General features: G+C 40.1%; 2 protein-coding genes across 2 annotated transcripts in view; both read right to left on the bottom strand.

The window, feature by feature from the left end:
• The window catches only part of LOC139451981 (protein mono-ADP-ribosyltransferase PARP14-like), a 150,909-nt gene extending 128,374 nt beyond the window's left edge, over positions 1-22,535 (bottom strand). The window contains exons 1-4 of the mRNA XM_071233260.1: positions 22,460-22,535; positions 18,279-18,446; positions 17,355-17,645; positions 1,708-1,965 (exon numbers count right to left, since the gene is read on the bottom strand). Of these exons, the coding sequence (XP_071089361.1) occupies positions 1,708-1,965; positions 17,355-17,645; positions 18,279-18,446; positions 22,460-22,535 (793 nt within the window). The remainder of the gene's footprint in view (positions 1-1,707; positions 1,966-17,354; positions 17,646-18,278; positions 18,447-22,459) is intronic.
• LOC139452932 (uncharacterized) lies at positions 4,427-17,003 on the bottom strand. The gene is made up of 8 exons (XM_071234551.1): positions 16,789-17,003; positions 14,165-14,422; positions 12,823-12,954; positions 10,752-10,952; positions 8,185-8,472; positions 7,274-7,537; positions 5,271-5,510; positions 4,427-4,662 (listed from the first exon to the last, which is right to left on the bottom strand). Exons 1-8 carry the CDS (start codon positions 17,000-17,002, stop codon positions 4,427-4,429), a joined length of 1,833 nt encoding a protein of 610 aa, XP_071090652.1. The 5' UTR covers position 17,003.
• Positions 22,536-24,982: the final 2,447 nt, after the last annotated feature.

Below are 24,982 nucleotides of genomic sequence, written 5' to 3'. Positions count from 1 at the left end.
TCCATACTCCAGACTGTCAACCACGTGTGTGGAGGCAGGCTTTACTAATATAGCCTCACTCCACACTCCAGACTGTCAACAATGTGTGTGGATGTAGGCTTTACTAATATAGCCCCACTCCACGCTCCAGACTGTCAACCACGTGTGTGGAGGCAGGCTTTACTAATATAGCCTCACTCCACACTCCAGACTGTCAACCACATGTGTGGAGGCAGGCTTTACTAATATAGCCTCACTCCATACTCCAGACTGTCAACCACATGTGTGGAGGCAGGCTTTACTAATATAGCCTCACTCCATACTCCAGACTGTCAACCACGTGTGTGGAGGCAGGCTTTACTAATATAGCCTCACTCCATACTCCAGACTGTCAACCACGTGTGTGGAGGCAGGCTTTACTAATATAGCCTCACTCCACACTCCAGACTGTCAACAATGTGTGTGGAGGTAGGCTTTACTAATATAGCCCCACTCCACACTCCAGACTGTCAACAATGTGTGTGGATGTAGGCTTTACTAATATAGCCCCACTCCACGCTCCAGACTGTCAACCATGTGTGTGGAGGTAGGCTTTACTAATATAGCCTCACTACACACTCCAGTCTGTCAACAATGTGTGTGGAGGCAGGCTTTACTAACATAGCCTCACTCCCCACTCCAGACTGTCAACCACGTGTGTGGATGTAGGCTTTACTAATATAGCCTCACTCCACACTCCAGACTGTCAACCACGTGTGTGGAGGCAGGCTTTACTAATATAGCCTCACTACACACTCCAGACTGTCAACAATGTGTGTGGAGGTAGGCTTTACTAATATAGCCCCACTCCACGCTCCAGACTGTCAACCATGTGTGTGGAGGTAGGCTTTACTAATATAGCCTCACTCCACACTCCAGACTGTCAACCACGTGTGTGGAGGTAGGCTTTACTAATATAGCCCCACTCCACGCTCCAGACTGTCAACCACGTGTGTGGAGGCAGGCTTTACTAATATAGCCTCACTCCACACTCCAGACTGTCAACCACATGTGTGGAGGCAGGCTTTACTAATATAGCCCCACTCCACGCTCCAGACTGTCAACAATGTGTGTGGAGGTAGGCTTTACTAATATAGCCTCACTCCACACTCCAGACTGTCAACCACTTGTGTGGAGGTAGGCTTTACTAATATAGCCTCACTCAACACTCCAGACTGTCAACCACGTGTGTGGAGGTAGGCTTTACTAATATAGCCCCACTCCACACTCCAGACTGTCAACAATGTGTCTGGAGGCAGGCTTTACTAATATAGCCTCACTCCTCACTCCAGACTGTCAACCAGGTGTGTGGAGGTAGGCTTTACTTCCAACCTTGGTATGGCTGACGAATGGTGTTGATTTCCAATGAGTTCTTTAATTTGGGGATATTGAGAGGGTGTTTCATGACAAGGATTTAATTTCAGTCTTGATCTTATCCAGAAGTAAAAACATCTGTCAAAAAACAAACAAATTTCTAGGCTGCTTCCAACTTTGGCCTGGTCGATCTCAATGAGGCATGATGGCAGGTGTTGATTTGCAATGAGTTCTATGTATTTGGGTATACTGTCGGTGTGTTTCATGAAAAGGATTTAATTTGTTTAAAAGTAAAAACTTCAGTTAATAAGCCAATAAACGTTGTGGCTGTTCTGGATCCTCAGACCCAAGAATTGTTGCATGGTGCAAACCTACCTTCAGGGTCTTCAAATGTAACAAGGACCACATCCTCCTCTCTTCTCTCCATGGATTTCACATCTCCTCCTCCACTCTTCTTCCTGCTCTCAAAGTACATCTCCAGGACATCATCCGAGATTCCTCCACATCCTGTCACTATAATCGTGTCTGGTGAGACAACAGGTGGTGGAGTTGGTGGCCTGGGTTTGTACAGGGTGACTTCAACATCAATCCCTTGAATCTTGTGAGATCCCTTCTCTAACACTCTCTTGACATCTTCAAGTAAAGGAGACACACATATCTTTACAATAAGTACCCTCATGCTTCTTTAGACTGATGTTTGCAGCATTCCAAAATCTAACAATAGTTTTCATTGTCTATAATTCTAAGAATACTACTAGCTAGCGACCAGTTATCACTGAGGACCAATTATGGCCAACTCCCCATTATAGTGCACACGTCGCTTTACTTTTGCTCGGTTACAATTCTAAAACCTTTTTTTGAGCTATTTTTCCAAAATTGCATAACCCTGCATTTATCGTAAAATCCACAGTACAGTGTTGAGGAAAAGCATGTGTAAATTGAACTTGGGGAATATTGGTGTACGTCAGTTTGCAGACGACAAATTGATGCCAGAGAAAATGGAAAATGTAATTTTTGTAACTGAAGCGGTGTGTGTGATCATGTGGCACATACTGTTTAGATAGATGATGGAGATAACTAGTACAGTTGGTCGATGGGAAATACCAATTTCTACTGTCTTGATTTCCTGTCATCGCATTATAACAGAAATCTTCTGATTTTTTATTCCACTGACAGAAATATTTGCATTTGTTCCTAGTTTCACAAAAACCAAAGTTTTTTGCACAGTTAACTTTGTTCACGGAATATTTCAGAAATAACATGAAAAAAATGGCTAAAACTGGTCGATGGCCAGTGCCTCTATTACATCATAGCTAGAACTTCCTGTTTATGCTGAGAACCACACTACAAATTATAATTAATTTTCAACAGACGTCCTCTTCACTGAATTATGTTACAGTTGTGATCCCATGAAGGAAATCCCAGCCCTAGTAAGAAATGCTACTGCGCATGTGCAAGGCAGGAACTCCTCACTTCTTTCAACCCATAAACATCATCAACTAGATGCAGATATTTGGGAGAAAGGCGGGATGGATTAATTCCTGATGTAACAGAGGCAGTATTCTTAGAATTATACACAATGATAACTATTGATAGATAATTCTTGCGAGTACCCTACCTCATAGTCAGTATACACCAGAGGGACTGGTGGGATCTGGTATCTAGTATCCCTTGGAGTTGCTAATATAGCCTCACTCCACACTCCTGACTGTCAACCACGTGTCTGGAGGTAGGCTTTACTGATATAGCCCCACTCCATACTCCAGACTGTTAACCACGTGTGTGGAGGCAGGCTTTACTAATATAGCCTCACTCCACACTCCAGACTGTCAACCACGTGTGTGGAGGCAGGCTTTACTAATATAGCCTCACTCCACACTCCAGACTGTCAACCACGTGTGTGGATGTAGGCTTTACTAATATAGTCTCACTCCATACTCCAGACTGTCAACCACGTGTGTGGAGGCAGGCTTTACTAATATAGCCTCACTCCATACTCCAGACTGTCAACCACGTGTGTGGAGGTAGGCTTTACTAATATAGCCCCACTCCACACTCCAGACTGTCAACCACGTGTGTGGAGGCAGGCTTTACTAATATAGCCTCACTCCACACTCCAGACTGTCAACCACGTGTGTGGAGGTAGGCTTTACTAATATAGCCCCACTCCACACTCCAGACTGTCAACCACGTGTGTGGAGGTAGGCTTTACTAATATAGCCTCACTCCACACTCCAGACTGTCAACAATGTGTGTGGAGGTAGGCTTTACTAATATAGCCCCACTTCACACTGTCAACCACGTGTGTGGAGGTAGGCTTTACTAATATAGCCTCACTCCACACTCCAGACTGTCAACCACGTGTGTGGAGGTAGGCTTTACTAATATAGCCCCACTCCACACTCCAGACTGTCAACCACGTGTGTGGAGGTAGGCTTTACTAATATAGCCTCACTCCACACTCCAGACTGTCAACCAAGTGTGTGGAGGCAGGCTTTACAAATATAGCCCCACTCCACACTCCAGACTGTCAACCACGTGTGTGGATGTAGGCTTTACTAATATAGCCCCACTCCACGCTCCAGACTGTCAACCACGTGTGTGGAGGCAGGCTTTACAAATATAGCCCCACTCCACACTCCAGACTGTCAACCACGTGTGTGGAGGTAGGCTTTACTAATATAGCCCCGCTCCACACTCCAGACTGTCAACCACGTGTGTGGAGGTAGGCTTTACTAATATAGCCTCACTCCTCACTCCACATTCCAGACTGTCAACCACGTGGGTGGAGGTAGGCTTTACTAATATAGCCTCACTCCACACTCCAGACTGTCAACCACGTGTGTGGAGGTAGGCTTTACTAATATAGCCCCACTCCACACTGTCAACCACGTGTGTGGAGCTAGGCTTTACTAATATAGCCTCACTCCACACTCCAGACTGTCAACCACGTGTGTGGAGGTAGGCTTTACTAATATAGCCCCACTCCACACTCCAGACTGTCAACAATGTGTTCGGAGGTAGGCTTTACTAATATCGCCTCACTCCACACTCCAGACTGTCAACCACGTGTGCGGAGGTAGGCTTTACTAATTTAGCCCCACTCCACACTCCATCGGGCAGACAGCTTCCTCTTACCCAGACGATCATGCAAAATGGTATGGACACTTCCCTCTGAAATCTCCAAGGCCTTGGCCATTTCTGACACCTTCATTCGCTTGTCTTTGACAACCAGTTGTCTCACAGCTTCACTGGTTTGGTCATTGGTCACCTCTACAGGCCTGCCAGGGCGTGGCTCATCTTCCCGGTTCACCCGACCCCTCTTAAATTCTTCAACCCAGAATTTGACCTTTGCATACTAAGGTGCACTGTCACCATAAACATTTGACAATTCATCATGTATCTCCTTTCCCGGTTTCCCTTTTAAGTAGAGGTACCTAATAACAGCCCTGTATTCAACCTGTGACGAAAATTTGGCAGAATCTACCCTTGCCATCTTTACAGATCACGTGTGTGACTTCAAATACAATTTCCTCATTGAAACGTTGTCTATGCACGTGACATACATTGGTGCACAGCACATGACAAGCATGCCACCGTTAAGATCTGATAAATAGCTTAGGCTGGTTATATATTGAATGAACCTCGTATTACAATGAATTTAAAATATTTGCTCTCTGTATTATAACAAAATATCATCAATAAATTTTGTAACCCTTAACATGTTTTGAGTAGTATATATCAGAAATGTCAATAATTGCTTGGTGCGTATGCATTTAATAGCAAAAACAAAGTTGCACAAAGAAATGTGAATATTTTGTGACTTACTCTCTAGAAAGTAATGTGACAGACAGAATCAGTTTCTATATCACATGACAAACTTTGTCAGAACGGGGCATAGTCATTTGGGTGAGAAATAATTCAGTCACTACATGTACCTGAATGGTCTTCAAAATGGACGATGGCATGTCTTGGATCTTCTGTGTTCACATTTATCACAGAGAGTTCTTTTGCATTGCCTGCCCTTTTACTTTCAAAGTAGTATTGTAATGTTTCTGCGGATGTGCTGGCCGTGATGCCAGTCACTTGGATACAGTTGGAGACCGGCACTGCAGACAGCTCCAGGAACGCCCCTTCCAGGGGATGCTTCCGGCACACACGCTCCATCTTCTTCAGTTCTGGTAGATGAAAGGCAGATTATATTACTTTTGTTAAGGTGAAACAATGTCTTATTTTCTGGCTTACTGATCAAGTGATCACAGCCAAAGGTGACAGAACAAACAATATTCCATCGTTACTTTAGCTTACCTACTATGTGTTTACCATACAGAAGACAACGATGCTCCACAGGTCTGGAGTCAATGTTCCAAGTACCAGTCTTGGCCAAGGCATTGTACTTAGAACCTTAGTAAATCTTAGCTATAATCAATACTTATATGCCAGGCATGAGTTTTCTGTGTGAAAAGAGAAAATCCTTTGCATAGTCAGAAAAATCATTGGCTGGAATTCAACAGTTTTTCTTTTGACAGATAAGAGCGAAGTCATCTTAGATTGCTTGTTAACATTCTGCCCATGTCTATCTCTTTCAATATTGTAAGCATTAACAAGACATAAGAAAATATGATATTGAATATTTTGATCATTGGGTTCCTTGTGACCTTGACCTTAATCAGAGGGCATCCACAATCTTATAAAAAAAAAGAGCCACAATGGAGGTCAAGAAAGGCAAAGCAGGATTACTCTTAAACATCTTATGAAAGGTTCAATACAATGGTTACTAAGGAGTCTGGACTCTGTTGAATATGTAAAAGTAGTGTCATGGAACTGTAGCTCATCTGGATATTTAGTCAAGATGCTAAATGTCAACCAAATTCATTTGGTAAAATGAAATGAAGGCGTTGGTAGTCCACAAATATTGTTAATTGTTTTTCTCAATGATTGAACGATGTATCACGACAAAATTGTCTTTGTAATCTACATACATGAAAAAGTAAAAGAAAGGCAGTTATTTCAGAAATAAATAATCCAACATTAAACAGTGTTTTCTATAAACAACACACCGTTAAAATGTTTATTTTGTTGATTGGCATTAAGGAAGTTCAAAGGCAATAAAACGATTAAACCAACACCAGTTCTCTGATTGTTATGCAGAGAAGGTATAAAAAACTTGAAGGCAGATGACAAGACAAAGGCTACAGATCTGGCGAGTGTGGTGAAGCCTATCGGTACATGTTGGGTCATGTCGGCCTTTGATGCAGTGTTGCATTGGTGGTGACTGTCTGGACTGCTGGAGTGATCAATGATACCTAGTTTGACACGAGTTGGTAGAACTTGTGACCCCAGCAGTGATAACTCACCGGATGCCTATTGTGTAATTCCTATTCTTTGAATGACAGGGTAATATATGTTTGTGTTTATATTCAAGTTGGCATTTCGGCTATCCAAAGTGTGCAGTGAGGCCATCTTATTGTTGATAGTCATTTTGGAGACAAAAATGCAAAGTTTCATAAAAGTGAACAAAGACCGCTCACATTTTTCGGATTTCATTTACGCTACCAAATTTCACTCAATTGGAACCTCTTCAACATCATTGGTGGGTACAAGTTTGTAAAATTTCAGCTTTGCTGGTCCAGGAGAAGATGTTTACAATGGACCATGGATAAACAGGCCACGACATATGCTTCCTTGACTTTCAATCAGATGAGCTGAAAGTGATACTGAACATGCTGAACCGTTCAGTGTATTAGAAGAACAGACTTATAACTGAAGTCCAAACTAATAGACGGACAGATGACAGATGAAGACCCATGATATAATTGTTAATGTCAAGGTGATAAATACATTGTAGGTACTTATGAATTGAATTCTGATCATACACAGAACATTTTGTGAATGGTCCCAAATATATATATACATATATATTTATATATAATTTACTAACTTAGTGATCCTTGTGTGACTTCTATATTAACAAGAACAGATCCAGGTTCCTCCCCGTACACAAGATCCTTGGGATGACAGGCCAGTTTATGCTTCAGGAACTTCATCAAGGTCTTTTTAGTGGTCTTCTCTCGGAGTCCGGTGATGAAGAATCTGTCATGATACTGTGGCCGAGGGGGAGGAGGGGTAGGGGGTCTGTACGGACTCACCAGCAGCTTGTGCCCATCCACAGTGTGGTGTCGCTTGGCAACAACAGCTTCTGCTTCTGTCAAACAAAACCAGGGTTGGAAAAGAGTATGTAATAATATACCAAAGCTGTACAATACACATTTGCCTGCAATAGATATATGCATGTATAATTGCTTAAACTTTTAATGCCAATCAACAGAATAAAATAAAATAGTTACTTTCTATTTGGTGCACTTTTGCTGCATCTTTGACTTAGCATCACAGGGCACCAAACAATTCAAGTCACCATTTTGGATATTGATAGTTTTCCTTGGGAATCCAACATATTTACACCCTTGGGTCCAGTCTATTAGGTATTTTTACATCAATGTTTTTCTACACCAATTCTGCTTATAATGCAGCTTCAGATGACATCTAATTGTATCTGTTCGAGCGCTGTCCAAAGTGTGTAGCAGTCACATAAACTCACAACAGAGATATACATGTCTAACTAACAAAAACAGGTACTCAATTTGAAAATGATACAATTGTGCTGAATGTTTTTATACCATTGGGTCTTTCATGTAGACAATTAAATTATTACTGACAGACAGACATTTGATGAGTGTTTTCACCGATTATTTTCAAAGACATATGCCACCAAAGGTCCTATCTGATACATTTGTCCGAGGTTGTTAAACAGTTTTAACAAATCTGAATAGATAATCCATTAGGAAACTATACCTTCTCTGGTTCCAAAAACAACATATTTTGCATGTTCTTGGTCATCCCCAATGACCTTCTTCACGTCAGACCCCCCACTCCTCTTCTTGTTCTCGAAGTACATGGTCAGTACTTCATCACTTGTCTTCGATCCATATTTCTCCACTTTCACAACTGTTCCCTCTTTCTCTCCTTTCAAGACAGTATCCATGGTAACCAAACCTGGCTGTTTGGAAGGGAGATATTCAGAGACTTCAATTGTTTTCTTTTCTAGGACAAGTGGTGCCTTCTGTAGAACCCTCCTCACAACTGAAAACATAACACGCTAACACATTCACAAGTAGTACAAGTAGATTTTCACAAACAGTTTCTTTACAACCCAGTCAAGGTCTATGAATATCTGAACATGTGGTAGGTATCATATCTTCACATCCTTAATGTAGTGGACATCATATAGACACGTGTAACATAGTGGCTATTATATACACACGTGTAACATAGTGGACATCATATACACACGTGTAACATAGTGGCTATCATATACACACGTGTAACATAGTGGACATCATATACACACATGTAACATAGTGGCTATCATATACACACGTGTAACATAGTGGCTATCATATACACACCTGTAACATAGTGGGTATCATATACACACGTGTAACATAGTGGCTATCATATACACACGTGTAACATAGTGGCTATCATATACACAAGTGTAACATAGTGGGTATCATATTCACAAGTGTAACATAGTGGACATCATATACACACGTGTAACATAGTGGGTATCATATACACATGTGTAGCATAGTGGGTATCATATACACATGTTTAGCATAGTGGGTATCATATACACATGTGTAGCATAGTGGGTATCATATACACATGTGTAGCATAGTGGGTATCATATACACATGTGTAGCATAGTGGGTATCATATACACACGTGTAGCATAGTGGGTATCATATACACATGTGTAACATAGTGGGTATCATATACACACGTGTAACATAGTGGGTATCATATACACACGTGTGACAAAGTGGGCATCATACACACACGTGTAACATAGTGGTATCATATACACACGTGTAACATAGTGGGTATCATATACACACGTGTAACACAGTGGTATCATATACACACCTGTAACATAGTGGGTATCATATACACACGTGTAACATAGTGGGTATCATATACACACGTGTGACAAAGTGGGCATCGTACACACACCTGTAACATAGTGGGCATCGTACACACACCTGTAACATAGTGGGTATCATATACACACGTGTAACATAGTGGGTATCATATACACACGTGTAACAAAGTGGGTATCATATACACACATGTAAGAAAGTGGGTATCATATACACACGTGTAACAAAGTGGGTATCATACACACACCTGTAACATAGTGGGTATCATATACACACGTGTAACATAGTGGGTATCATATACACACGTGTGACAAAGTGGACATCATATACACACGTGTAACATAGTGGGTATCATACACACACCTGTAACATAGTGGGTATCATATACACACGTGTAACATAGTGGCTATCATATACACATGTGTAACAAAGTGGGTATCATATACACACGTGTAACATAGTGGGTATCATATACACATGTGTAACAAAGTGGGTATCATATACACACGTGTAACATAGTGGGTATCATATACACACGTGTAACATAGTGGGTATCATATACACACGTGTGACAAAGTGGACATCATATACACACGTGTAACATAGTGGGTATCATATACACACGTGTGACAAAGTGGACATCATATACACACGTGTAACATAGTGGGTATCATATACACACCTGTAACATAGTGGGTATCATATACACACGTGTAACATAGTGGGTATCATATACACACGTGTAACATAGTGGGTATCATATACACACGTGTAACAAAGTGGGCATCATATACACACATGTAACATAGTGGGTATCATATACACACGTGTATTGTAGTGGGGGTCATATACACACATCCGTAACATACTTAAGAAAAATATAGCATGTGAATCAGCTCCGAGTTACTGTTCATCAATTCTGAAAACTTTAATGTCATTTTTGATCCACAAGGCTATGTTCCATTACAATCTATGGAACATTAGCTTAACTAATGAGAAACAAATAATCTGATAACTGAAGAAAAGACAATAAAATAACATTCCTTTAACATTCCAATAAACATGATGTACATGTTATGTGTTTCATAGTAGGAATCTAGCATGTCTGTTTATCAAATGTAATTCATGTCTAGTGCATGTTACTTTCCCCCTGAATTTTACATGCCCTTTTTGAATTAAGGAATAATGACCCTGATCTGTGACCTTGCCAACATTATAAACAGGCACAGAATAAGAACACAAAAAATATTTTTGAAAAAAAAAACAATTGACTTTTACTCAGTTCAGCTGGTTCTTTTAGGTGTTTGTTGATTGTTTTATTGAACTACTTTAAGTAACTTCTTTTAGAAATGCTAGATATACATGTAATCAAACTACAACTTGTAGTCATTATACTTCATTCTAAGCTGTTTCACTTACCATCGCCTTTCACAAAGTAGACAAGAGCTGTTGCTGAGTCTCTGTCAATCTCCACGATTTCCACCTCTCCTCCTCCATTTCGACGTCGGTTTTCAAAAAAGTCCGTCAGAGTTTCTTTTGTCACAGTATTTGCCAATCCTTGGACAAGGATAACAAAGACACTGTTATCATCTTCCTCTTCATCCTCATCCTCATCCTCTTCTGAAAAAAAACACAAAAACATTCAATGTTATTACAGACTGAAATCCTCATTCAAACGAGTTTCAAATACTCATTTCATCCCCTGCCAGTATGACATGTCTGGTTGTGTGCAAGGCATTAGCCCCCGTGAACTATGTTCACTGGAACTGTTTGTAAATGGCCTAATTGCAGCACTAAAAAGATAATTACTGGTGTTTCTTGCCATTTCAATAGAATATGTAACTGTATTTGTGATGAGTTGTGTTATTACTAAAACAATAATCAGAGAAGTAAGGGAGTTCTTACTTCACTTAGAGATCATTGAGACAGGGATTATCATGAGATGTACTAAGAAGTACAGCACCAATCATCTGAAGATTTGAGTGTAGACAGGAGTCTGGAATGCCACAGCACTGGCATGATCAGTAAACAACAAGTCCAGTGTAGCTCCAAGACAGTGACTTGGAGAGTGAAACAAAACATGACGGATGGATGGAAGGATGGACAGCACCTATTACCATATCCCCCTTACACTTCGTGGCGGGGGTTAATAAAATAAAATCTGCTCGTATTGAAACAACAAATCCAATCCCTATGAATGGGAAAGTCATAGATCGTTTCCTGCATTTTCCTTCTGCTCCAAATATTAATTCACTCTCAAGTTTTCAGTTGCCTGTCAACGAAAAAAGATATTATGCATTTTGGACACAAACTGCAGAACTCAAGAATCAATGACAGAGACTTGAAAGGTTTACAACTACAGTCAAGTCCCGTTAATCCGACATCGTTGGTTGCATATGATTGTGTCGGATTAATGAGTATGTCGGATAAACGAAATTTAGTAGTATCAACGTTCGTGATCGAAAATCAAACAACTACACGATAGATAATGATTCAAACACGTTATAAAAAATATGAAATATATATTCATATTGTTATGTTAAATTATTGGCGGAATATGTTTTCTAATCATTCAACCTCTAAAGTTTAACACAAAACAACTGTTACGGACTGTTTGACAGATTCAAAATACTTTAAAAAGCATAGTCTGAAATGGAAGTCGCAACTTTGAAACTGGTACCCAAAGTTTAAGAAAGCTGCTTTCTAAGTGGCTAACGTTGACTTCCTGTTGGTCATTTCATTGGTAGGTCATAGTTTGCGAAAGGTTGTTCTGACGTGACTTGTAATGGGATGTCCTCGTCGATAGCGAGAACTTGTATCTGATTTTAATAAGATTGAGGTAATCTAAGCATGTGAATTATCCTGTTTTCTTTATTTAAAGCATTAATTGTTTATTGTTAAGCATGTTTATCGCTGCAGCCGTTGTAATATGCAGCTACCAGTTGACTCGCCTCGCATCAAAACACTGGCTGTGTACTCGCGGGCAGATGACCACGGAGTACGCTGATCACTATGTCGGATTAACGAGACTGATTAACAACATAGTTATTCCCAAATATTAACCCCGACATATGACTGTCGTAGTGCTATGATCGATAGAAAAAAATCCTCAAATAGCAAAAGGCACACCTTCAGGATCTGTTTGACATATCTGCCAACTTTTGTTAATAGACATTGAACAGTTTTGAGTTGTGCTTCAGAAACGAAATCAACCCCCTTATGAGACTAAGTACAAATTGTTTCCATGGAAATCAAGATGAGACGATGACCCCCATCCCCTCCAATGATTATTATTTTGACATGATTGTACTTTGGAAATACTCTCTTGTTTGTAACAATGTATCATCACTACTGAATATATTGGTATCAAGATAAATGAATACTTGTAGCTATAAATTATTACATCGTATCACTTCTCCACAATGATCCCGACTTCAACATACTTCAGTGAGCATATATATAATTCTAAAAATATCGTCCAATTACAAACCTGCAGTGAGGTACAGTTCTTCAGTTGCTGCCTGTTTCCGGTGGCGAGCTGATCGCGAGGGAAGAGTGTACTGGGAAACCTGGAGAGAGACTCCTTGTATCTGGTGACTCCTCTGAAGCACAGCCTCCACATCTGAACAAAAAAACTACAACATGCAACATATGTTCTGGTCTGTGGAGTTAGTTTCTCAGGCTGTAATCACTGCGAGCATTAACTTGGTCCGGGATAAGGTTGCAGGGATAAAGGGTTCCTAAATTGTTTGCCATTTTGTAGAATAATGATAAAGACTGAATTTTGCACCTTAGTGACAATGGTTTTAGATTTGTTGCCACAACACATTTTCAAAATAAATTCCAACTTCATGACAAAGGAGGAATTTATGAACCTTCCCTAAAAATGTGAAAACAGTATGTCCAATAGTTTCTGAGGAAAAAATGAGTTGCTGTGGTGGCCATTTTTAAAGATTACAATGTTGAAACCATGGACACATGGAACAGCTTGAATGGAATTCTTTCATAGTTGGCAGAGCAATTAAAGGTAACACCTATCTTCTAAGAGTGAGTGAGGATGGTTTTACGCTGCTTTTAGCAATATTCCAGCCATACATGGCAGTGGACACCAGAAATGTACCCATGTCGGGAATCCAACCCGGGTCTTCGGCGTGACGAACGAATGCTTTAACCACTAGGTTACCTAGTTGGTTGGTTGGTTGGTTGGTTGGTTGGTTGTTTTACGCTGCACTCAGCAATATTCCAGCTATATGACAGTGGTCTGTAAATAATCGAGCCTGGGCCAGACAATCCAGTGATTAACATCATGAGCATCGTTCAACGCAATTGGTTTTTTTTTTTTTTTTTTTGGTTTGTTGTTTTACCCTGCACTCAGCAATATTCCAGCCATATGACGGCGGTCTGTAAATAATAGAGTCTGGACCAGACAATCCAGTGATTAATATCATGAGCATCGATCCACGCAATTGGGATCGATGACATGCATCAACCAAGTCAACGAGCCTGACCATCCGATCCTGTTAGTCGCCTTTTACGACAAGCATAGTCACCTTTTACGGCAAGCATGGGTTGCTGAAGACCTATTCTACCCCGGAATCTTCATGGGTCCTAGGTTACCCGGACTCCCCCTATTTTCTAAGAAACTACAGATAGTGCTGTAAATTGTCGAATGAACCACCCCTTTTGATCAGAGCTGTATATCTTAACAGATGATTTTGCGTTCCATATGTATGACCAGACCAAGAGCTCATGTAGGTGAACTAACACCCATAATACAAATTCATGTTTACCATGTCAAGTTGAGCTAAAATAGATCTATCATTAATACCAACCTTCAGGGTCCTCAAATGTAAAAAGGACCACATCCTCATCTATTCTCTCCGTGGATTTCACATCTCCTCCTCCACTCTTCTTCTTGCTCTCAAAGTACATCTCCAGGACATCAAGAATGATGTCTTTGCATCCTGTCACTACTATTGTGTCTGGTGAGACAATAGGTGGTGGTGTTGGTGGCCTGGGTTTGTACCGGGAGACGTCAACATCCTTTCTTTGTATTTTGTGAGATCCCTTCTCTAACACTCTCTTGACGTCTTCAAACAAAGCAGACACACACATCTTCACAATGAATAAGTACCCAAGTGCTTCTTTACATAGTTTTTGGATCTATTGCTGCATCATCATGTCAACAGATGTCACAAAGATGCATTGAATGTTAACAGGAATTACTATCTGAATAATGGCGCTAAACAAAATGCCTATAAATTGTACCTGTGTTGAATTTTTACTCAAGGCTCAATGGTCTACACTTATGGACAGACACAAAGAGCCGTCATTACATCATGTACATGAGATGCAATTGATCATCTTTACATTGACAAATACACTTTAAACAACAGTGCCGCTCAAACTGGAATGACCACAAGGTTAACACAGATGCTTGGGCCATGGGTTTGAGTGGAAAGTGAAAAAGTATCACAAAAAAGTTTGCGCGAACTAATTGTTATACCGCATATTGCCGTATATCGCTGTATACAAGGGTATGATTATCATGGAGCTCAAGAAATTGTTTGTGCTCTAAAATAGATGGAGGACTTGTGCTGGAGGAGATGGTGACAGTACTTTCATTCGTTGGATACGTTTTGAAACATTTATGCTTATCCTGACTCATACTAATTGCTTATCTCTTCTCATTCCTAAACACATCTTGTCCAAACGCTGTGCAGCCACACCAGAAGCATGTGACCAAGCTGGTACACTCATCACTCTCTCATTTCGCGGGGATGGCTGCATGTGATCTATAGCGAATGAGTCAGTAATAGCGAAGTATAAATGATATTTTCACCCTATAAAATACATATTTGACCTTATCCTGACTGATACTAATGGCTTGAATCTCATGGTTGGTGGTGGGTAATAAAAAGTAGCCTTAACTTTTGACCTAAGAAATTTGTCCTTCATCAATGAATACGTAAGGCTCTGACCGGTCATGTTGATAAATCTTCCATATCTTTGGAGCCAAGTATAAATGATAAAAGTGAAATGTGAAACTGTCCATCTGGCTGACCTGGCAGTTGATTCTTGGCAATAAAATCACATTGGAGACCAAGATAGGCTTAAGCGTTGTCCAGAGGATTTCTTGTCCTTATAGCCTTCTGTATTCTGGAGAAAAAACGCTTGACATTGGTCTCTTGAATAAACTGTTTAAACATAGAGTTCATAGTCTGGACAGATTTAATTATCATCTGGCCCTTGGAATCATTGTTGACTTCTCAGATCTGACCAATGAAGATAGTAGGGCAATCCCAAGTTTGGCATCAGAGTGGCTTTGTGTAGAAGACTGACCAGTTAGAGTTGGAGACCGACCCTTGACTTTGTGACAGTGTAAGTCCGGTAGAAGCAGAACTTATTTGTTCGAGACATGGTCAATCCCAGATTTACTTGTCTAACAGTGGTCAAATTGTGTGAGCTTCTTGTCCTTATCTTGTCATTGACTTAATTTTTTTCTTATTAGGTGTGATAATGGTAGCCGCTTCTACTGAGGAGGATGACCGAGAAGAATCACATCTTTTATGGTCCGGTTTCTCCCTCTGTACTACATACAAGTACGCTGCAAAGTCTTCTTCACCCAGGGAGAAGCAGAAACGGGTCTCAGTAGTACATGGTTAAGGGATGCATGTGGAACTGATGGGGTGTTGATTACAAATTGAAACACGCGAGCACCAGATATCCCAAACCCCAACATACAAATAAGGCAAACTTTTAACCCAAAACATAGAAAAGTTTAGGCCAAAATAGCAAAATAAAGTTCTAGTATGATGAAGAAAGGTTTGAAGAATGTAATCCAAGCAAAAGAATTTAAAAAACCTAATAATTTTTATAGGATGGCTTGGATTAAGAGAGCACAGAAGTTTAGCCCAAACCACCCAGTTGGCACGAAATTGAGAGAGTGACGAGAGGAATGGCTTGGTCAAGTGCTTCCGGCTGTGGGGTGTGTTCGGACAAGATGTTTTTCTGCTCTTGGGGAACACAGCACAGGAGTTTCCACTACGTTTTTCAAAATGAAATGAGAAAGGCAATTAGTATGGATATTGGTCAGGTAAAGGCAAGGTAAAATAATGGTATCTAAAGGGGACTCATTTTGTAATCAATTTTCCACAAATGATCACAAAGTGTGTTGGATGCGCAGCAAATACTCGAAGTTGATAATACTATCAACCATGTGTGTTGAGCAAGGAAAGACAGTTTCTGCTTCCAACCTTGGCCTGGTCGATCTCAATGAGGCATGATGGCAGGTGTTGATTTGCAATGAGTTCTATGTATTTGGGTATACTGTCGGTATGTTTCATGAAAAGGATTTAATTTGTTTAAGAGTAAAAAACATCAGTTAATAAGCCAATAAACGTTGTTGCTGTTCTGGATCCTTAGACCCAAGAATTGTTGCATGGAGTGAACTTACCTTCAGGGTCTTCAAATGTGACAAGGACCACATCCTCTTCTATTCTCTCCATGGATTTCACATCTCCTCCTCCACTCTTCTTCCTGCTCTCAAAGTACATCTCCAGGACATCATCCGAGATTCCTCCACATCCTGTCACTATAATCGTGTCTGGTGAGACAACAGGTGGTGGAGTTGGTGGCCTGGGTTTGTACAGGGTGACTTCAACATCCATCCCTTGAATCCTGTGAGATCCCTTCTCTAACACTCTCTTGGCATCTTCAAATAAACATGACAAAGACAAATTGTTACAGTAAAAATGTCCCCTCCTTGTTAATGAGTGGCATGAAAAACAAAAGTGGATGCCGTCTGTTCCTCATGGTTGCTATCTTATGGATAGACATTATGTGTGTGGTAATGTCACTTTAAATAATCTTACAGTCATATAATTATGCAACACCAATGAACATTATCACATATGTCGAAATGGAAAAGTCATTATTCTTTAAAAAAAACAGTTAGTGGTGAACTCTGCTGCCCCAGACCCAGTGACACAAGACACAAGGTGACATACCAATACAGCTTACCTCCTGGGTCTTTAAATGTGACAAGTGCCACATGTGATCCATTCTCCTCTCTTCTTTTAACACATTTCACATCTCCTCCTCCACTCTTCTTCCTGCTTTCAAAATACATCTCCAGGACATTATCAGATATGCCTGCACATCCTGAGACCCTGACAGTGTCTGGTGTTACAGCAGCAGCAGCAGCATCATATGTTGTGGAGAACTCAGACTGAAGCATCGCTGGTGTGAATCGACTCACTTGAATACAGGTGCCTGATATTGTGTGCGTCTTCTTCAACACTCCCTCCACAGCTACAAATCACACATCAATATTAAATCATTACTAATTTGCCTTTATAATTTGCGTCTGATTTGTCATTTTCTTGGTTGATGGCTAGCAGACACATGTGCAACAGGGACTTAAATATCCTCAAGTGGACTCTTTTTCTGTTCTCTCCTTACAAAAGTCACAATAAAAAAAGGGCTCACTTATTGTAGCATCCCAGATGCTGATAAAAGTTTCCAAAAGAGTTGCAACAAATCTGTATGCATTAAATGAGGAAATATTGAACAGTTATCATTCTACATTCTGAAACAGATCAATTATCTGTGATGTCTGCATCAAGTATACAAACACATGTGGGTTTTGTTTGGGTCACATATCTACAGAATAGAAAACATCAAGATTCACATAATTAAACTGAAAAAAAAAACAGTTAAGGATCACGAATACCTTTTTTTGAAAAAACTGAGCACATAATTTCATAAAAAATACCCTCAAGAAGCCTCACGATCCCTAACTTTTATTGTTTAGTATATTTGTCCCAATTGGCATGAAACAAGACAAGTTAGGTTTGCTGCTGTGTCCTGTTCTCGTACTGCTGAAACCAAGGCCTACATAGGGTACATGCCAGTCCCTTGAGGTATCTATAGAGTATACCCTACCCTCTGGATGTGCAAACTCCACCACGGCTGTTCCATCTTCTCTGTTAATCACATTGACAACAGGCCCCCCTCCCGATCTGTGGCAGTTCTCGAAGTACAGACTGATGCTGTCATTGCTGAGGGAGGCAGGTAGTCCTTTCACTTCAATTTTGTAACATGGAGTGATTTCTGGAAATATACAAAGGCACTTGTGTAGCACAATATGGTTTAGAATAGCCTCGCGACCTTACAAATATATTTATCAAACCTCCACGTCAGAATGATGAGATCTGATTGGTCCACATGATCATGATAAAAGACTGTGTAACGCGCCTTGGAGGGTAATGAATTTCTCAGCGGGGAATAAATCTCTTATACCCCACCACGAGCACTACAGGCTGCACATGCATTTCTGAGAGACAGAATAAAACAGAGCAAGCACACAAAAAGGTCAAAAGGGAGTCAAAGGAAGATGAGTTTGTTTTTGCTGCAGTCAGTAAGTAATCATGTGTTCAGTGTTCAGAGGGGCGGTCGGGTAGCCTACAGGTTAAAGCGTTCGCTCGTCACACCGAAGACCTGGGTTAGATTCCCCACATGGGTACAATTTGTGAAGCCCATTTATGGTGTCCCTAACCATGATATTGCTGGAACATTGCTAAAAGCGGCATAAAAATTAGACATTTTCTGATGCTTGGAACTGTGAGAGAACTGATCAATTTATGGTAAAAACAATCCAATTCTGCAATTCAGATCTTTGGCAATGACATATTTTGGTCCAAAATAATTTCAAAAAAATGTTTGGCAGCCCATGCTACATAAAACATCTTTCCTGTTTGGAGTCAAGGGAATTCTGGAACAGCCAACCTGTACCAACCCTGCATAGTACGAAAATTTGTTTGTTTTTTTTGTTTGTTGTTTAAAGCCGCACTCAACAATAATCAGCTATATGGCAAGGTCTGTAAATAATCGACTGTCTGGACTAGACAATCCAGTCATTGATATCATGAGCATCGATCCACGCAATTGGGATACGATGACATTCATCACCTAGGTCAGCGAGCCTGACCGCCCGATCAGGCAAGTCGCCTCTTATGACAAGCATAGTCGGCTTTTATGGCAAGCACGGGTTGCTGAAGACCTATTCTGTCTTGGATCTTCACAGGTCATTTCTAGACTGTACTTTGATTACATAAGAGGGGAAAGTACATGCCTCTATCATCTCACATTACATCAAGACCCTCAGATGTGTGAAGATCATTTTCACCCTGGATATCCAGCCTAGGCCTATTTTGGAAACTTGACCACTGTTACTGCTAGGTGAATATAATCACTTACTATTTCGCTATTACCACAGCTTTTGTATTTTATACTGCTATTAAATTTTGTACTGCCATCGAAATAACTTTGCAGTAATTTGTATTGATTTGTAAACCCAGTTTATTAGATAGTACAAATGTTACTTGTAAACCACGTTTTTGTTGTCGGTTCACACTGAATTCTTCTAAGTATAGATTTCTGGGTTAACATATTGTTTTAATTTGGAAGTCGACATGTAACAATATTGCCATGTGTGATTTTACTGTACATGTTTATCTTGAAATGACAATAACAATGACATATGATTCATCCTCTGCACTACCGGTGATTCAGAAAACAATGCCTCATATTGATAATTCAGTGACTGTCTTAGTTCGAAGATCTAAGGAAGATCTAAATCTGCAACAATTATTGTATTGTACCACAACTAAACTCTCTGTCATTCTTGTTGCATGTTGGTATTTAAAAACAGAAATACATCGCTAGTTTAGAAATAAATATTCAATGAGTATTTTTTTATGCATGGAACAGTTTCACAGGTCACTGTTTGAAATAATTATTAACCACTGAAGATCGCTAAATGGGCAACACCCCTAAACGATGGATCGACTGATGATTGACAACTCAGTTTATATTAAATTATGGCAATTAAGATACCCTCCACTACGAGTTATATATAACTAGTCATACTACAGAACTATGGCCTACTCAGTATAATGAAAAAATATTTATTGAACCCACAGCAGATCAAATGCCTACGACATTAACACAAAGATTAAACATAAACATTTAGCTAACCCTATTATTGTTTGGAATTGAGGCAATGGTTAAAGTTAAAAGGCTGTTGCCAGTGTTCAGTGAGCGTCATGTGATGTATCAGTGTCACGAGTTGTCATCTGAATATTAGCTGGTTAACGTACTTGCCAGCACCTCATTCCATGGATGCAGACCATGAGCTGATTCATTGGTTAAAAATAGAATAATGGCTGTTTATATCCATTGTAATAATTGAATTTAACACATCAGTTTTCAAACTCATTTGAGATCATGACCAGTTAGACCGGGGAGCAAAATTTCATTTCTCAGACTTAGATCAGAGGTACCAATACCGTTTCGACCCAATAAGCCCCCACCCCCACCACCCCACCACCCCCCGGTTCCGAAAATTTAGAGTGAGTGAGTGAGTTGGATTTAACGTCGCTTTTAACAGTATTCCAGTAATATCACGGCGTGTCAGCTTAATGTGGGAGGAAAGCCCGAAGTGATGCAGGTCTCAGACGTTTACCACTTCGGTGAAACCCACGAGCATGGGTATCGTGCTGACAAACCTAGAAACATAATCGGAGCAACCGGGATTCGAACCCACAATCATAGGTTTCTGGCATGCCAAAGGGACGCAAGTCTGCACAGCAAATCGCGGCGCCTTAGACGACTGGGCCACCTGTAACACACACCCCCCTCGAAAATTTATATAGTAATTATTTTGTTTTAAATGAAAATCGTCCGGGAACCGAGGTTTCCGGATATTTGAACTCCGTATAAGCGGGGCATGACTGTATTCTTTTTATTTTAGATATTTGTGACTTTGAATATTATGCGCAGAAAAAAATTACAACGTGCCCCTCCGGCAAACGAACGGGTGATGAGAAACTTCGTCAGTACAAGTTCAAAATTTGAGATAAAAATCACCAGACATGCTGACAATGACAATGACAATGACAACAATGACAAATTGTTTATTTTTGTCTCATCGGAGATACATGTTATAGGCACATACATTATTATAAAAGTACACTATAAAGTATATCTGCCAACACGATGTGGATTATAAGAGACCATACATAATACATAGTAAAAAAATTGAGTAAAAACATGTAAAAAGCAATATAAATATATATGGTGTTATTGGTAGTGAGATTTTCTTCGGACAGCCATTTTGTAGCACATACTACTTAGTGTTGAAATAATATTATAATCATTTAGAATATATACAAGCTCAGTATAGTTATTTAAGTTGCCATCTGTGGGGTTAAATACTTGTGGAAGGTGGGTAACACGGATATCGTCATAAAGTGAGCAGTGGAGGAGAATGTGAGTTTCATCTTCTACACATCCAGGGCAATATTTACAAAAACGTTGCTGATTTAACCGTCTTGGTGCCACGGGACCATATATGGTCCTTCACTTTTCACACCCGCATAGTGCCAGGGGACCATATATGGTCCCGAGAAAATGCCCCTTTTAAACTGTGAATTTTGATATTCAACACTGAGTGCGCAAAGTCAAAACTATAACCATCATCACCCAAATCATCTTAGCTTTAACATCGTGTAACTCATACTTTATACAGTGCTACGGATTGCGAAATATGGCGAGATTAGTAAAGTGGCTACCGCTCTTCTCGGCCTTTTTCTGCCATGTTTGAACACCAAGCGAATGACGGCGAATTTTGATTATGCACCCATGTCACATACACGTAAATATTTTCAGACAAAATCCTTGTTCATAAGAAAAAATATGACCTGAGTGATCAGAAAGACATATTTTTCCCAACTGTATACTTATTCACGTAAATACAATTCTGTTCACTCCTTATGAACAAGTCTTTTTACACGTTTTGTATACTTTTATCGACTATCGGTAATGGCGGAATGGTCGGTACACATGAGAAAACGACAGTGTATATTTCCATTACATTTATGACGTACATTGAATGAATTTATAAGAGTGGGGGAAGGCTCCTATGTGCCGTGTGCCGGGAGCCACACAGAGGTGCCAGTAAGCGTGAACCCAGGGGAGAGTTAAGTTACATAGACTGGCGGCAAGTCTCCCTCGCCAGATCCCTTATTACGAGGCTGTGGAAATACGGGACGCCCCCAGCTCACCATCTGTCTCCAGAACTCTCACGCCGACTTCTTGAGACTTTTTCAATGTTCTGTACTTTTTAATATCAAAATACATTTAGTGTTTGTCAGAAGAGTTAATCAATTCTAAGTCGATTAAATGGTTTGTTTACGGTAGACGAAATTACATGACCATAGTGTCACTGCCAAACCCTTCAGTTCAATTCTAATTGATCCAGACTGCACAATATCGGGGGAAATCATCATTACATCTCTAGTTTTTTGGTACCGTTAACGAAGGCGAAAATATTGCATTAGTGTGTCACATCATGTATGACGAACAATACCAAATTCATTTCTAAAAATACAACATCTGGCCGATTCAAATGACGGGGATTGCTAATTGTAACAACCTGTAAATACCTCCTATTGTCGTTGAGACGCATATTATGCATTTCAGATCGAAGTGCGGCGAGGGGGTTAAGAAAAGTAGAACTTGACATTAAATTAATGTACAAGCTTTTCAACTACTACGTATATAAAATTAGATCTAGGGAAAGTAAATCTTTCCCAAAATCTAAGACCATAGTAAGATTGAAAATGAACTTCATCTTCAACAGTATCACAATAACAGAATTTACAAAAATCGTTTTTTAAGTGGACATTTTAATGATATTTTTGTTTAAGTATTTTTAACAATCCTATTTCGTAAAAATGATTTCTTAGCTATGCTTTGTTAAAACCTACATTTGTAGGTTTCAATGCGTAGGTAGGCTGCCTGATGAAGACAGTGCCTTCTCACGTGAGCAAATTCCGACCTTTTTTGATGTTATTGTTAGACATCGGGGAATTCGTAATTCGAATTGATAACGCAATCACGCTAACGGGATCGGGTGTTCGGCTCGCTGACTTAGTTGATGTATGTCATCGTATCCCAATTGTGCAGATCGATTCTCATGATGTTAATCACTGGATTGTTTGGTGCAGGTTCGATTATTTACAGACGCCGTCATATAGCTAGAATACTGGTGAGTCTGGCGTTAAACAACAAACACACAAATGTAGATCTCCAGTCATTTGGTGTAGCCTACCGTGAGGACGAGCGTAGAATTCTCTGGAATGCAGAGAACATCGCAATCAATAAGTACAAAGCTTTGAAATTCATTTTGCCTCCCACATTTGAGAGAATTACCCTATCGCATCTGCATTGCGCATTCATGCAAGGGGCTCTTGACGTTCATTGTGTATTGTGTAGTGCAGTGGAATATCTGCTTTAGACTTCATTAAGTCATTGTTTTGACATCCAGGCGAAATGAACGTTTTACTTTTTGTGGGGTCAAAAGTTAGTCTGATTTAGACATAGGTCCGTATTAGGAATAGTATAACAGATGATAACACATGTAAATGGAAACAAAGTTCAAAGAAGTGTTATTATTAATCGGAGTACATTCGGCACAACTGATGTCGCCTTCTATTACTATGCTGATTAGTTAAAGTCCTGACTCGACATATTCCAGTGTGCACGGTAATATTTGTAAATGTAATATGTGTGAAGAAAATATGTCTATATTAGCGATAAAGTAGCTCAGTGTCTCCATCAAGTCTTGGCACGTCACGCCCAAACTGCCAAGCTCGATTCCTTTCATCGGGGTAATGTTTCTAATGAAGCCCATTCCTGCAGCCACCCGACGCCGTGATATAGCCGTTGAAGCGTATAACACCATACACCTGTATTAAGTGCACTTATAAACTGATTTAAAAAAAATATTTTCACATTCCTTAACTATTTACTCACAAAATAACGTTTAAAGGAATCGCTCTGTACCCCGTTTGGATAACTTTATAGCTTCCCTTTAAGACGGAGAGCTGTCTATGCAAACGTCTCTATGGAAAAAGCTTGAAAACTTTGTGGCACATCTGGGAGCCGCGCATTTTTCGCATCAAAATACTTTTAAATACGGATTTGAAATACTATTTTGTCCTTCCTTAACTATTTCGGTATAAAATGAGGTAAAATGAGTCGCTCAGTACCCCCTTTGCTGAACTATACAGCTTCCCTCTAACACCGGGGGGTGTCTATGCAACTGGGAGCCTCGCATTTTCGAATCAAATTACTTTAAAATACGGATTTGAAATGCTATTTTCTCCTTCCTTAACTGTTTATGTGTAACATAACGGAAAAGGAATCGCTCTATACCCCCGTTTGAACACTATACAGCTTCCCTTTAACACGTACGCGGATCTATAGAAGCGTCCTTCTGGAAATAGCCTGAAAACGTAGTGGCACATCTGGGAGCCTCGCATTTTTCGCATTCAAATACTTTAAAATATGGGTTTGAAATACTATGTTCACCTTCCTTAACTATTCAGGTATAACATAACGTAAAAGGAGTCGCTCAATACCCCCAATGGAGAACTATACAGCTTCCCTTTACTACGGGGGGTTATCTATACAAACGTCCCTATGGAAATAGCCGGAAAACTTAGTGGCACATCTGGGAGCCTCGCATTTTCCGCATGGGAATAGTTTAAATACAGGTTCGAAATATTATTTCCTCCTTCCTT

This window comes from Haliotis cracherodii, unplaced genomic scaffold, assembly GCF_022045235.1.
Source record: "Haliotis cracherodii isolate W230 unplaced genomic scaffold, xgHalCrac1.p SCAF_9, whole genome shotgun sequence".
NCBI classification, from domain to species: domain Eukaryota; kingdom Metazoa; phylum Mollusca; class Gastropoda; order Lepetellida; family Haliotidae; genus Haliotis; species Haliotis cracherodii.
The sequence above is the reverse complement of the archived record's forward strand: the minus strand, read 5'-3'. Positions and strand labels throughout refer to the sequence as shown.